General features: G+C 39.7%; 1 protein-coding gene across 1 annotated transcript in view; it reads right to left on the minus strand.

The window, feature by feature from the left end:
* slc2a13a (solute carrier family 2 member 13a) overlaps positions 1-16149 on the minus strand; it is a 101269-nt gene extending 85120 nt beyond the window's left edge. The window contains exon 1 of the mRNA XM_086270354.1: positions 15319-16149. Within this exon, the coding sequence (XP_086126480.1) occupies positions 15319-15892 (574 nt within the window). The 5' untranslated portion in view covers positions 15893-16149. The remainder of the gene's footprint in view (positions 1-15318) is intronic.
* Between the last annotated feature and the right edge of the window lie 263 nt (positions 16150-16412).

Consider the following 16412-nt stretch of genomic DNA (forward strand, 5'->3'; position numbering starts at 1 on the left):
TCAGAGACAGCCTATTTACATTCACATTTATAACTATGGGCAATCTAGAATCACCAATTAACCTATCCCTGTGTTTTTGGACTCTGGAACGAAGCCCTAGCGGCTAGTGAGCACTCATGCAGACCCAGGGAGAACATGCAAACTTAAAGGTCCTAGGCAGGATTCAAACCCAAGGAACTGAGTTGGTCATGCTCAGTCATCGAGGTAAGGAAATCCCAGGAAGTTGATTCTGTTCATTTAGACTTTGTTCAATCCAACCGATGACCCAAAAGTGGCACTCAAGTATCAGGAAAAACAATATTTACGCCGGTTTAACCATATTTAAAGTTAGCAGACATACCATTTCACAATCACTTTATTTCTGTGATACATTTCAGCCATTTCATTCCCACAGACATGCACACTCGAACATGGTAATTGCAGAAATAAAGCGTACATTACAGATTTTAATTTAATTTTGTGGAATCTGCAGTGGCCCTAGACTAATCATCGTAACACTAATCTGACATGTTATCGCTTTGGCTTGTTAGGACAATTTGAAAATGATTTAAACTGCAAAATAGCATTTTTTTAAATACAGTAAGCGACTTTTACAAAAACAAATGTACACACTTATTGAAGTTATTTGGGTAATGTTTGCAACGCCTACAAAAAGTTACGCTTGGTCTTCTTCAGTAAGTTTGACCATATTTGCTCAACGGTACCAACAGTGATGTCACAAAGATGATGACGTAAATCCAAGAGACAGAAACAAGCATACTGCAGTGTCTTCCAGTGTGCTACTCACACACGGTACACAGGCTGACCACACACAAACACATACAGGGCAATGCACACTTCTACACTCTCAAAAGCACAGACCAAAACGTGTGTGACTGGATGTCTGACGAGGTGCCATGAGGCTGAGGCTTTCTGCAGCTGGCTCCCCATAAGCTCTATTAATAGTCTGTCATCTACACACCCCACCCCACTCCACCCCTCGCCTCCCTACAGCCACCGCCCTGGCCTGAACGGCCGCCATGACTACGTGGCTACCCGTCGCCATGGAAACCACTTGCTGGGAAACGAGCCATGCTGTCTCCAAGCGGGCACCACACTGTGGCAGCTCTGGGAAGACAAATCAATAAGCAAGATAGGAGGAAATTTACTATGTTTTTCTTTCTCCCCCTTTTTTAAAATTAATTTGTTCACTGCTTTTTCTCAAACAAGAAGGACAAAAAAATCAGCATCTTGAGACGTTTAATAAAAGAGCACAAAACCCCAAATTACAAACTAATAAAAGGTGAACTGCAAGAGAAACTGTGGTTTAATGTCAGATTGGAAATCCGTGTGCGTGATTGGGGGATGGGCACGCCAAAACACACGTGGAAACACTCCGCTCTGCTCTCACACAACCTCGAACTGCAAACACACCCTAAGGATTTAGAGTCAAGTCTTTATCTTTGTTATGGCTAAAAAAAGGATTACCATCGGATGACGGAAATCCGAGATCCAGAACACCCCCTGAAATCGAATCAAGTGCTCTTTGGCAATGAAGCCTGTCTGCTCAGCCCAATTTAATAGAAATGCATTTATAAGCCTTGGAGAGGTCCTGCCGAAAGATGAATGCAAGACAAACCCTATCGCGTCCACGGGTTACACTAAAGTTAGGATTCTGAAACTTTGCCTTGTGTAACTCAGCATAACCATAAATATCTGGGGGAAAAAGCATAGATGTGTGTACTGCCGTTCCCTATAGCTTTAGCATTCAGTTGTTACGGTCCCTGTCTGATCTTCAGGAGCATTAGCATCACGCTCTGCTGCACCTTTAGCCAAAGCCTTTGTGTTATCCTCTCTTCTGGACATTAAATTAGGAAAACAAAGAAAAAATGTGACAAAAAAAAAACCCTCTGTCATTCTAACAGAGCTGTTCAGCAGGGAGAGTTCATCTAGGCTTTAGCAGGGCTTAGAAGTAAAAGTCTTTATTTATCGTTGGCTCACTAACTAATAGCCGGAACCTTTCCACACTAAAATAGACATGTAAATCCCATCAGTGTTAAAGACATAGAACTGAGCCTGTCTAATGACTATTACTCTCCGTGTACTTGAACTGTGCTGCTAGGAGGCTTTTAATAAAACTGATGGAACATCCAGCAACTTAAAACAGTGGCATTGAGCCATCTCACATACAGAAACTACTGCAGAGTCTCCTGGGAATTGTAGTTTTAAAGTCATCTAAACCCAAAAAGAAACAAAGTCACAAATGACCAAAGCGGTTTGTCTGCTTCAATTCCTCTTCTGTTGCGTGTGCTAGCCTCATGCACACCTCCCATCATTCTACCTGTTTTAGCCTTATGCATCACTACCATATCTCCGTCCAAGTCCCGCCTGCTGCTATAGCCCGCCATATGCCTGCCGGCGAGATACAACAGCTGATGTTGTTACATTTAGTGAGCAATGAATCATGTCCATTTCACATGCTGCTGCAGGTGGTGACGGGGAAAATATGTTAGAGCCCATCTGAGCATACAGGCCAGGAAAAAGGTTAAATAGTGTACCGATTCGCTTCGGCTTATCCGTCATCTGTGATTAAATATTTTTGACTTTGAGTCTCTGGAGTCCAACATCGCAGTGACTTTTTCTGTTTATTAGTGTACAACATGCCTTTCTTTCATTAATGCACAGAAAGATGATTTGGAAATTGTTTAATATACTAGTGTAAATATGAAAACAGTTATATCTTCTTCTTTTTTAATATACGTTGAATTTCACACCTATAGTTTAGGGCCGCCTTTGTCATATTTTTCTTTACATGACGAGCCAAATGTTTACACTGGGTGCATTTATTTTATTTACATGAAAGAGTCTCAACTTGGGTTTGTAATTAACTGAACACTTACATCTGTTTTCTGAGGTGATCCTGAGACCAGTGAGTTGTAAATGTTCTCTGTGTCCTACGCTCTAATAGTTTAGCTCATGATAAATGGATTTTATTTTTTAACACATTTTTAATCTCATCTATCACTCAGAGCACTTTTTACACTGCAAGCTGCATCCACAGACACTTTTGAATGCGTTGATCCATTAGAGGGTAACTGGGTTTGAGTACCTTGACCAAGGACACCTCAGCATAGGGTTGCTGGAGCTGGGGAACAAACCAACGACCTTCTGAAAAGCAGATAACCTGTTACAAAATCTCAGTCAACAAAAACAATAAGGTTTTTGGAGCTGTACTTGAGAACTGGATAACCAGTGTGAAGTGTCTTTGACTAAAACACATAACATTACTTGTAATATTAAGTAATAAAAGCTTCTACGGTTGGGTGGCACGGCGGTTAGCACTGTTGCCTCACAGCAAGAAGGTCCTGAGTTCAGTTCCACCATCAGGGCGGGGTCTTTCTGTGTGGAGTTTGTATGTTCTCCCCGTGTTTGCGTGGGTTCTCCATGGGTACTTCGGCTTCTCCCCACAGTCCAAAGACATGCAGTTAGTGGGGAAAGGTTAATTGGAAACTCTAAATTGCCCATAGATGTGAATGCTTGTGTATATGTGTTAGCCCTGCGACAGTATGGCGACCTGTCCAGGGTGTACACTGCCTCTTGCCAAAGATGGCTGGGATAGGCTCCAGCACCCCCATGAAAAGGATAAACGTAAGCGAATGGATGGAACTTCTATGGTTGACTTCCACATTGTCAAACGTGTATGATAGCTATTGCATCCACCTGTGAATGATTTCCCTCTAATGTTAGGTTATCTGTTGCACACTGTGCTTGCAGGATTTCTCTGAATTTCCTGAAATGATTCTATATACCTCTGCATTTTGACATCGATAAACTGTTTGAACTGTTTGTCCTATCAGTCTTTCACAGAGTTTTCCCACCCTACAGACACTTCTAGGACGACGTTCCGGGACGCTCCACATCATGTTACTGACCTGCTCTCAGTTAACTTGTTGTGAGATGTTCAACCAGATGCTTTGTTAATGGTACTTTTTTCAGTCTGTGCTCCTGACTCAGTTGAACTGATATCAATTTAAAATTAAAAGAATAAACACTATTTTTATTATTCTTAATAACATATAGGTCAAAATATAGAAGAGATTTGCAATTAATTTTCCATTTATTTGCACTGAAATCAGCATTCCATTTTAAAGATCATGATTGTATGTTAAATCTAACTGGATCCAATAAAATACGGATTGGAAAACCAAGCTTTGTTCCTTCACTCCTTACCCAGGAAATAGATCCCTCTGCCATACAGAAGACCAGCTAATTCAGGGAGATAATATATTTACTTTCAGAATCATATTTCAAATGGATTATGTAAATTATAATTTTATCTAGAAAACTATAGATTAGACAAAATTACTGAGCCACACCTGTTAATCTATGAATTCAGGTATTTTCTGTCCCATTGCAACAGGTATAAAATATCAAGCACCCAGTCATTCAATCTGCCTTTACAAACATCTGTGAAATAACTGATTATTGTTTTTATTATTAGTATTGTTATGATTAGGATGGCATTGTTGCAACAATGATTCCTCTGGCATTAACATCAGCATGAGAACTGTGCACTGGGAGCTTCACGGCATGAATTTCCATGTCTGAGCAGCTTCCATAAGGTTTAATGTGTAGGTGATCCATATTATGTACAGAGTCTTGCTTCCAAGATGTCTGAAGAGTAGGTTGAAAGGTTAGTATTTCCTACACCAGCTTATTCCAGGCATATGAATATACAATATTTGTCTTTAAAAACTAACACAGGTTGTTGTGTGTCAGCCTCTCTCTGCATCAGTATCACTGTTTTAGAGCACACATACTTAAAAAAAGAAGTGACAGGATATGAGTAATGTCAAGTATTCGTATTCCTTTATAATTCTCAATAGTAATAAAACTAAAAAAACAAACAAATTAACTCGTGTTATGAGTATATTTCTTTACTTGAGTGTGAGTCTCTTTACCAAGACACTTGCACTATGCTTCTTTTCTTATTAATGAGCTCTCTATTCAGCACTGAGGACAGCTCGCAACACTCACACACACAAACACACATACACAGTCTGAAGTTGCTGTCTGGGCAGGCTCAGCCTCAAAGCAGCACACTTAACAAAGGATCTGTCTGGTCTTCTAAAGGCGGGCTCTAGGCACACAGTACAAAGGCTAGGACTGAGACTTGATCAGAAGAACGAGGGAGATACTTCTTCAGAATCTCCACGACTATGATCTTGACAGACAGAACATTTTCTGGATGTGTTGTTGTTATGATGTTGTTCTTGTAATGGAAGCCGGTTTTTTAGGATCCTCTAACAGAGGATCCTTAAACATGCAAAGTAAGGGGAAGGGAAAAATCTGATACATACTTTTAAATGTGTGTAATTGTGAATTGTGATTGAACGGATTAGTGAAAGCAGGAAAAGCTGTAACCTTTCGTAATTTAATTCAGTTAAAAAAGTAACAATTTTTTGATTGGTTTCTCTAAAAGCATGTTATGGAATAATAAGACTTGTTCTGGAAGGCTTAATTCAGAAATTAGCCACTGCTAAATTTCATGCTCTGGAGAGTCAAAATGCGCAAATGTCAAGCCGAACCCAACTCATCTTTTAAAAACTTGACATTTAAGTGATATAATTTGCACATTAAAACAATAATATGCGCATAAACAAACTTCTCATTAAGTCTACATTTAGGTTTCGCCTGGTTAGGAAGAGAATTGCGACTTAATTATATGAACCAACCAATTAATTAGCAAGCCTGCAGGTTGTAATTAAATGTTATCTCAGTGTAATTAACAGTACTATTTTTAAGCGGGCCTATCTCCTCTGTCAAAGAACAAAACATTTCAACGCTTGCAACTGCTAGATAATTTAGCCAGAAAACATAATTATACAGTCACTATGAGGGTGTCTGTGTGTCCTTTTATTTGTGCATGTTTTTTTGTCTGTGTGTGAGGCATTGGATTATGACTAACTAAGCCAGCATGCATCAGAGGCTTAAGGCAGAAAAGAAACATTTTTATGGCTCTTTGTTGAACAAATGGAAATGCATTGTCTTGGGGCAAGCTCTCCACTGATTGGTTAAATCTGACAAATGGAAAAGTTTTGAAAATGGAAAGTTTTTCGCAGATTAAATTTTTAATGACCTACCTTGTCCTTGAAAATGTAAAAAGAAAAGAGGGAAAACTTAGATCGCTTCCTTCGTGATCGTGGGGATGTCTTCTAGCATGTTAACATGAGCGTTGTTAGCTGTAACGTTACTCTGTTTTGGAAGCATTGTTCGCTCACCGATGCCTACAGCTGTTGGTTGCTTCACTGTAGGGCAGAGGTCTCCAACTCCAGTCCTCAAGAGTTACTTTACTGCAGCTTTTAAATAGATCCTTGTTCCAACACAGCTGAATCAAATGAATGGCTTGTTAGCAGGCCTTTGCCAAACCTGATGGCATGCTGAAGAGGTGATTCAACCATTTGATTCAGCTGTGTTGGAGTAGGGATGCATCTAAAAGCTGCAGGACAATAGCTCTCAAGGACTGGAGTTGGAGACCCCTGATAAAGGGTGAACTGAGGATAGAGCTGAATAATTCCCCCAATATATCATAAACTTTTAGGACATCATGTTAAACATGTGTACTCAGTTGGATGCTTCCTCTTTGCCCCTGTCAAAAGTGGGCAAAGTTTGCCCACTTTTATTGAAGAGGGTACAACTTTAACTGAGTTTTACTGATAAAACTGATAAAAGCAATTGCCCCTCTCAGTTGGAGCATGGAGGACGGAGCATTCACGATTTGCTCTCTGAGGTTTTAGCCATAATCCAACCATACCGTCATCCAACCTTTACTAAAAAGAGACATTTTTAAGAACAAGAAGTCTATATGGAGCTGCAAAGCATATTCGAGTTGTAGTGCCAACCTATTTAACCCGCTGAGCTCCAAGTCAGCCTCTGTGAAAACCTAACCCAAACCGTAAGTATCATCAAATAATTTAGAGACTTTGAAGAAATCTCTGTGCAGAACAAGGAACAAGGCAAATTATATACTGGAGAAGAAAGACCAGCTGGCTCTTTATGAGCACTCAGTTTAAAAGCTGTAATCTCTGATGGTGTGATGGTGCTTTACTAAACTTTAATTTAAGTTTAATAGCTTAAACAAAAATGAGAACATCTGAAGTTGTTGGTGATGAAACCAAACTGTTTTGCCCCCACACAGTTAAATTCTCAGTTTTTCTCCTTTACTTTTATTTTTTGGATTTGTAATGCATAGCTCGGGGGATAAGCCAACTATGTGTCTATATCCATGATGGCCAATTGAATTTATCCTCCTAGGACCTGGCGTCCACATATGTGGACATCACATTTTGGGTTATTTAGACTAAAATACTCAATTTTGCTCTACATGGGCATCAAAATTTTAAATGAATATCCTCATATGTGGCTCTCATTTTTCTTAAAAACAAAAATAAGGTTAAAAAAAAAATCTGGTAATTCTTTGTTTTTACATTCATCGGGCCCAAATATCAAAGAGAAATTAAAAAAGCATGTCGTGGAAGAGTTTGGGTCTTAGGCAAATTAAGAGGATAATTTTCATATTCACCAAATGTTGTTTTCAAAGCCACAGAGAGCCACTGGTGACGGCAAAAGAGCTGCATGTAACAGCTCTAGACTTCCTCTAGGCTTTTTTTTTTTAATGAAAATTTTTTCTGATGTTTTGATTTTGAATTATGATTTTTTTTTTTGGCTCCCTGACTACCAAAACTTCAGAGAACAATTTGATAAAAGCAGAAATATTGACTGCCTGGTCAATGTCAGGGTTAGTGCTATCTATCTATCTATCTATCTATCTATCTATCTATCTATCTATCTATCTATCTATCTATCTATCTATCTATCTATCTATCTATCTATCTATCTATCTATCTATCTATCTATCTATCGGAAATTATGGTTTGGATGTGGATAACTGTTTGACTGAATTTGAAAATACTAAATCAAATAATAAATTAGAGTTAATCCCGCAAGTCTGGCTCAACATTGTCTGTCTGCTTGCGCAAGCACCAGCTCATATCGCACAACAGTCGATGTGCTTAGGCAAAGGTCAGCTCAACAATAACCAGGTTTATGTGTAGAAATACAAGAAGGCATGGCATGGCGGTGTATGGCCTTTCCTGGTTTGACAAACAGCTCTGATGACCTTTCCGGTGAGTCCTGTTCAAAAACGCTCAACAGTTGGCTTTTCTGAGAACTGACATTCGTGTTAATGTGCAGGTGATCGGACTGGGCCAGAAAAATTGCATGCAAAACAGGTTGCCTCATTAGCGTCTCCACCTTCAGTTTGCCTCATTATCTTTGAGTGTCTGGCTCACGCGTGCTTGGTTAATGGAGATCTCTGTATGGTAAAAATGTAACAGCATAAAAGGGAGGGGATACTTATGATGTAACAGCTGAAATGACCCATGTGATTAGTTCTCTCCCTCATAAGAGCAATCAGAGCTTGTTCAGTTAATGATAGTGTGCAGCTGACACTTTAGCAGTCTCTGTATTTCATGCATTTCTTTGCTGTTTTCATCACTTTATCTTAAAATCTCTGAAAACAATTATTGCTTTTCCCTCAGTTTTTATTACTTTTGTTTCTAAAAAAAACAACTCCAACTCAATAAATTCCTTTAGATTCGCATCAGTGTTACGACTGCTTGTGTTAATATCACAGTATATTTATAGACTGGTATTTCACTCTCGGTGTTTACAGCGGCTGACTGCCCATTACCTATGTGTATTAGGGATGGGCTAATGTATTGATACGGCAATACACAGCAAAATATCACTCCAATTATAAACAAATGACACAAAATATAAATAATGTCTTCTTTTCTTTTTCTTTAGTTATTTTTTTGTATTCAGTGACAAACAGATCAAGGTTTGACCCAGATGATTGTCTTGCAATCTACTATTATTGCATATCATTGTATCACAGTGCCATTTTGATGATAATAATAATAATAATAATAATAATGATAATCAGGCTTTAATTTGAACGTATTAACATATTACTGCGATATAAAAAACACAAATAAAATGTAAAACCGAAGGAAAATAATGATTATAATAAAATAACCTAATATGTTTAAAACAGAATAGAAAGAAGCATGAGCTGATTTAACCACTAGTTAGTAACGATTAATTATTATTTTTACTTTCTGTTTATGTCCTACCCAATCATAAATCCTCCATACAGTTTGCTACATATATTTGGCTTTGTAGCTCGAATAACAAACCAAGACACGTATGTACTTACAGGTATATACTAGGGGTGCAACGATACTCGTATCGATATTGAACCGTTCGATACAGTGCTTTCGGTTCGGTAGCATATGTATCAAACAATACAATTTTTAAAATTTATTTTATCAACTTTTCTTCTGACGATGCTGTCTGTGTTGAGCGCTCAGTGGATCTGCGTTCGACTACTCCACCTAGGCTGCACTGTCAGTGCAGATCCACTGAGCGCAGCGCAAGCTAGCAAGACAGAAGCTAAGCTCGTTGCAACATGGCAAATTGAACCTCCCCCACCCTCATTCAGATGTGGCGTTTGGAACTATCTTGGTTTTCATGTGAAGCATGACCCTGATGGTAAGCATGTCATGGACAAAAGTAAAACAGTATGTCGGATGTGCCAGGCAATGCTCAATTACATGGGTGGGAACTACTGCGTTAGCGCAGTTAGCTTGTTAACGTATTGACGCCGTCCAGCCCCACACACGGGGCGATCCGTTAACGGAGATTTGCGGCGTTATGGCGCTAATGTCATTTTAACGAAATTAACCTGAAAGCACTAGTGGGAACACAGCGAATATGACTGCACATTTACGCCGACATCATCCTAGTGCAAAGACAAGTGGAAGCAGACAAAAACAACAAGCACGCATGCTACAAACTTTACCCGAGTCATTTAGACAGCCGTTAGCACATGATTCTCCTTATGGGGACCTGATATGTTTAATATGCTGCTGAGAGTATACCCCAGAAGAAGCGTATAGTATAGCTTTTATTTTGGAAAGAGCCATTTCTCTGTAATAAACTCTCTTTTCCAAAGATGAGTGATTCCTCGATCATATGGATTTATTTTTTTTATTATTTTGATGTTTCAGCAACATTGAATTTAAAAACTTTACTTTTGAGTTAAAATATATATTCATAATTTTAATAAATGACAAATTAAAAAGGCATGAACATTTTTTGTATCGAAAAAATATCGAACTGTGACACCAAAGTATCGAACCGAACCGTCAATTTTGTGTATCGTTGCACCCCTAGTATATATACATATACATACACACACATATACACATGTTGGCATAAGCTACCCATTTAATCTATTTTCTTCTCATATTGTAATTTCCACACAGAGCTGCAAACAAAATACATAATTTGTCATTTATTCATTTTTAATTAATCTGTATATTATTTTTTTACAAGAAGTCAATAAATTAAAATTTTTCCACCATCTTATTTTGATCAACTAGCAGTACAATGCATAAATATGTTCCATTTACATGTCTACAACAGAAAAACAGAAAAAATATTTGCATAAAACACTTTTTCTCGTCATGATCTAATCAGTTATTCGAGTTTTCTTTCTTTCAGGCCTACTGATATGAACATTGTAAACCTTGTGTCCCACCCTGTACTTTTAAATGTCAAACAGTGTATTTACTGTACTTAAATAGAGGTTCTTAATCCAACTTTCTCTAACTTAATAATGGCCATGCTTTAACAATACTTTAGAAATCAAATCCTCTACAATTCAGATGAAGTAATCATAGAAATCATTTAGAAACCTTTCCACATTTGAAGCAGGGAGTCAAGCACAAACTCAAAACATGCCTAAAATGGGTGGATGGAGGTTCGACAGGGCACAACGACTGAGACTGAAGAGTTTTCTCAACACTTTCACACTGTGTATGCAATTAGATCATCAGAGCCACCTGTCTAATTTACCATGCTAGCTAATTAGAAGTACACATTCAATTTATTTTAATCAGACAAAGTGGCAGCTATTTGCTGCCATTAAAGAAACCCTTTCTCTATCAAGTGTCAGGTTTGTTTGTGTAAAATTCCCCGTAAGCAGTCTAAATAAATGACGAGAAAAAAAGAAAAAAAAAACACTTCTGGAAAGTGACATTTACAAAAAAATTCAAAAGTGAAAGTGAAAGTGACAGGAGAAAATCCGTCCCGGTCAACCACCCAAACATCAATAACGGGAACCTTATACAGCGCTTCCCTATACCCGTCGAACTCCCACAGGCACAAAGAAATTACAGAGGCTATTACTTATCACCTGACCAAAGATATGGCTCCCATCAACACTGTGCAAAACGAGGGATTTAGGAAAATGATCAACACCGTAGACAAACGCTACACAGTGCCGTCCCGCAACTATTTTTCTATTGTTGCACTAACTGCTCTATACACACAGTGTCGAGCATCGGTGGAGATGGAATTTCAAGCAGTACAACATTTTGCAGCACCGACAAAATGTGAGACATTTGTTGTTTTTATGTTTATTTATTGTTTTTATGTTCAGTCTCAACTGTTACGAAGTTGATGTGCAGTTAATAAGTGCAATAAATATTTATATTGGAAAAGAAAATCGTGAGAGAATTGTGATCTCAATTCTAAGCAAAAAAAATCGTGATTCTCATTTTATGCAAAATCGTGCAGCCCTAGTGGCCACTGTAGGACAAACGTTTCAGTCAGCTGCGAGATATCAAATACAATACAGCATCGTACTAATGTTAAGTTAACATCACTATACCCATGGTATCATGATACCTGCGAAACAATATGTTGCAAGACAATCACCTGTGTCAAATCATTATATACGTTTCATTGAACGCAAAAAATAACTCTAAAGAGAATAAAAGCAAAAATGTATTATTACTTAGTACAAGTTCTTGATATTTGTGATACAATACTGTATATTGGCATATCAATGTATTATCCCATCCCTAATACACATACTGTAGGTAATGGACAGTGATCCATCTGGATCTGACAGCAAAGCCAAAGACACTGTATACAGATAAGACAGCGATATCTCTAGGTAGGCTTGTGCTAAAGCCTATCCCGATTACACTGATCAGAGTAGTCGCCCCCTGATGGACAATAAAAATAAATTCAGGATTGGTCTTTACTTTTCAGACCAACACGTTCCATCCACCTTTACATACACATTATAGCTTTACAAACTAGGGCTGTGCTACATCATATTGTCCACAATAATATCATTATAAATGTTTGCACGATATGAAAGTATCTTATCAGGATATCATGGCTATAGCAACACAACGCATGTGTGTGGTCCTAGTGCACGTGTCTAAGAGTCAGAGTTGTTGTCAGTGTCTGATGGTGATTTAGTATCTGAAAGGGAACTACTTCCACACTACTCACTAAATGTGCAAACAACAAACTTGCTTCACTACTTGAGGCAAAAACACTGTTGAGTACAACAAGGTGGGGACACTAGCAGGTGGAGACGAGCGACCCAAATGCAAACAAATACTCTGCCGAGTGTTGCCGGAGCACTCCAGTTGTGCTCCACGTAACAGGAAGAGCAAATGGTGGATGGAAATTACTGATGCATGATGGAAAGGCATGGTTTTAAGCAACTGGTTAAAAAGTTGAAAAATATTTTTCAGTTCTATCACATGACAATATTCCACAACTTCTGCAGAGTAGCATAGTTCAGTTACTTTAGCTATTGTTAGATTAAAATTTTAAGCAGCTATTTTAAATAATTTCCCCCAGGGATCAATAAAGTATTCTGATTCTGATTCTGATGAATCTTTTATTTAGATTTTCCTGGTAAAATATTGCCCAGGCCACTTTTTGTATATATATATATATATATATATATATATATATATATATATATATATATATATATATATATATATATATATATATTTCCCTTATGCTCAGTCACTTATTATATTGCTGTGTCACTATTATTGCACTATAATGCTGCTGGTGGCACCTTGTTTCAGAAGATTCACACTTTAAGTTGGTTAGACTGTTATCTATGAGAGCAGTTCATTGGAAAAGAGCCTAAACATGCATGTATTGCAAAAATGTAAATCTGAAATAAATACAAGGGTTTCCAGCATAACCTTTAAAACTTCCATTCATTCATTATAAAATTGTCTTACATCATTCCACTTACAGTAGTGCAAATTTAACCAAGAAGCTGTCATCATCTGCACATTTCCAGTGCCAGACAAACATGCAAATTGGAGTACGACTGGTCTTTAATCACACAAAAAGAATCCAAGTTCGAGTTGCTTCTCACAGGAAGCAAAAGAAATGCAGGAAAAGGGGAGCAAATTAATAAACGACTTTAGTTTGTTAAAGGGGTACACACCGAGCTCTTTAAGGCGGGTAGAGCTTAGTAAGGATCCCTGACCGAAGATGATAAAAATGGTGTGCAAGTCCTCCATGTATCACTGAAAGGAGCGCTTACTGGTCTCAAAAGAGGTGATGGACGAGTACCGAGCCTTGAAAGCCACTTTTAACAGCAGAGATGCGACTCATGAGTAACAGCAGCTGCTATAAATAATGTGAGGCATATTGAATTGTGATCAAAAGAAGCGTTGCGTGGAAAGGCACGCAGAGTGGAAGGAAGACCACGCAGAGAGATGGATGATTCAAGAGGGGGGAAAGCTCAGAATGCAAAAATATTCATGCACGGAAGGAAGTAGGAGAAAGGCAATGTGCAAAGGTGGGCTGCAGGGAAGGAAGCAGGGACGAGGCAGCCAATAAGACGAGTGCAACTCAATAATAAAGGCAAAATCAGAGGCACTATGTGTCTCCTGTGTGCTTTGTAGGTTTATCTGGGCTTCCTTTGATGGGGTGATATTTATCATTCAGAATGAGTTTCCCCTTTATCACCTAATGATACCCAACCAAATCTAATAATGAGAACGATGATGATGATAATGGGGACTGCAAATTGTCTAACAGCCAGTGGCATGCAGATAAAGGAAGCAGAGGGCCACGCTGCGTAATTACACCCTGCGACTAATTGCAAACCTCAGGCCTGTGGTGGGGGAGGAGGAGCTACAGCAGCAATGCATCACCAAAACCACCAAAAGCTTTAAGATCTTTGACTTCAAGGGGCACTTAAGCCGAGTGCCACCTCTGTTCTTTCTAATGGCGAGCGAGCGAGGGGAAGTGTTGAAGAAGAAATCAATAAATCACATTATCATTAGCGCCGGGCAGGCTGAAGTAATTTCATTGGAATAGCAATTTGTCTAAAGCTACAGTTGGCTTTGTTTCTTGCTCTGGACTGGTAAAAAAAACTTTTCTTAAACAAAGACTCTGGGAGCATGCTCAGGGTGTTTAATTAGGAGCAGGGCTTTTCTCCTCATGGTATATAAATACGAATATTCAATATTAGATAATATTATAAAGTGGAATGATGATCCTTCCAAATACAAGACAAAATCTTTTAAAGGTAAATATTGTGGAGAGACGAGATGCAATCAGAAAACTTGCTGTCAAAATGAATACTGATCACCAGGCAGTGAGTGTGAAGGCCCTGGTGTGTTGGTGGCTTTGTACAATGCCGGTAGTATCATTTTCACACAGTCAAATCCATTTATGCTCACTGTTATGGCTCAGGTAGCCGCTGCAATATTCTCCTTAATCATAGGCGTCGCCACTCAGGCAATACTGCCACATCAGCCATGATGCAGAAGGAGAAATCAAAACTTTTTCAGGAATTCTGTAAAAGGAGCTATTAAACCCAACACTCGTGTCTTCAACCCAGCTGTGGTGGCGGCGGCACGGCATGCCAGGTTACAAAAACCCAGAGGTGCACCACCTGCAGAAAAGCAGCTAGCTACCAATAACGCCCATGATGTCAATTTTGTAGTATGGTGCTGTTCACGAGGTAAATATTTAATGGCTTTAAGGGTCCATGGCTGTCCGTGTGTCTGCCAGTTTTTTTGTGACACCGTGGAAAATCTCCACTACAAGGCACAAACTATACATGAACTCTAGGTAGCCGACTACAAGGAGACTTAAAAGAAATATAATGGCTTACAGTTACTCAGGTGCTTTACTTTTCAAAGTTGAACTTAGAACAAAGTATGTTCGACATCTATAGTTTTGCTACTTGGTAGAATGAAATTGATTTATATCCGTATCTACACTGATTTTGTTAGCTCCATTCCCTCCACATTTTTTTTTAAAATTTTCTTAATTCAGAATTTTTTTTATTGAAATTTCTGAGACCCCACCCACCCCTTTTGCGCCCCCTTATTTCAAAAACCTGAAAACGCCCCTGAAACCTACCGAGCCCCAATCCAACGATGAGCCTACCCGCCAGGAGCACCTCTTTACCGGGAGCGCTGCTAAGGACGATCCCCCCGACGGCGAAGAAGAAGCTGGCGAGCAGTATGCACACTCTGCGCCCGAACACCCCGTTGAGAAAGCCGCCCAGCAGGGCGGAGAGGGCGGCTGCGGCCACAGTACTTGATATGAGCACCTCCTGCCACAGGGCGCTCAGGTCCAGCTCCCGCTTCAATAGGAGCATCGCCCCGGAGATCACCCCGGTGTCATAGCCGAAAAGGAAGCCCCCCAGGGCGGAGAAGATGGCCAGGACGTAGACGAAACCAGGTGTAACATCCTGCTGAAACTGCTTGCGGGCAGCTCTCTCCAGGTCTCCAGTGGACGAGGAGGAGGGGGCTGATGGGGCACCAGCGGCGGCGGAAGCTCCAGTGGAGGCGCCCTGGCTGCTGATGCTGGCGTTGGACGGAGCCTTGATGAGACTGCGCTCACCTCCGTCGTTCACTTTCTTCCACCTCTCGCCCATCAGGTTGTTCATACTCCGGAGGTTGTAGTCATGGTCGGCCTGCCTTCGCGACATATGGGAACTACAACACAGGACAGGGCTGCTGAGTTGTATTTGAAGCGTCTGACAACAAAACAAACACACACGCCCACCCAACTAACAGGCCTACCCCCCCACTACACTCAGCTTAGACTTAAAGTCACGCTGACTGTCCTAAGACACTTCCAAATAAAAAAAAGAAGCCCGCTGCTGAGTAAAGTTGTGCTCCAGCCTTGTTTATCCGCGCATGACATCCCTGTGGTCCTGATGGGAGAGTTGGAGAAGAGTAGGGTAGGAAAGGTGAGATAGGAGGAGTGTAGTGGATCACATCGTCACTACCAGCGTCGGCGTGACGCAAAGAAATGTTTTGGAAGCGTGGAGCGAAGACTTATCAGCACCATCTTTTATGGGGAATATGCGGTCTGCAGTTGTTAACTGACCAAATCAGGCGGATTAATATGCTCGTTAATACACATCAAAGATGTGTAAATGTCTGCTGTATAATTTCATTTGATGATGATGCTTAAGCCTCGTGAAAAAACACTTTTTTTGTGGG

This window comes from Aulonocara sp. 'chitande type north' Nkhata Bay, linkage group LG17 (assembly GCF_057382095.1).
Source record: "Aulonocara sp. 'chitande type north' Nkhata Bay isolate Kocher_YH1m ecotype deep benthic linkage group LG17, A_spYH_male_GT1.1, whole genome shotgun sequence".
NCBI classification, from domain to species: domain Eukaryota; kingdom Metazoa; phylum Chordata; class Actinopteri; order Cichliformes; family Cichlidae; genus Aulonocara; species Aulonocara sp. 'chitande type north' Nkhata Bay.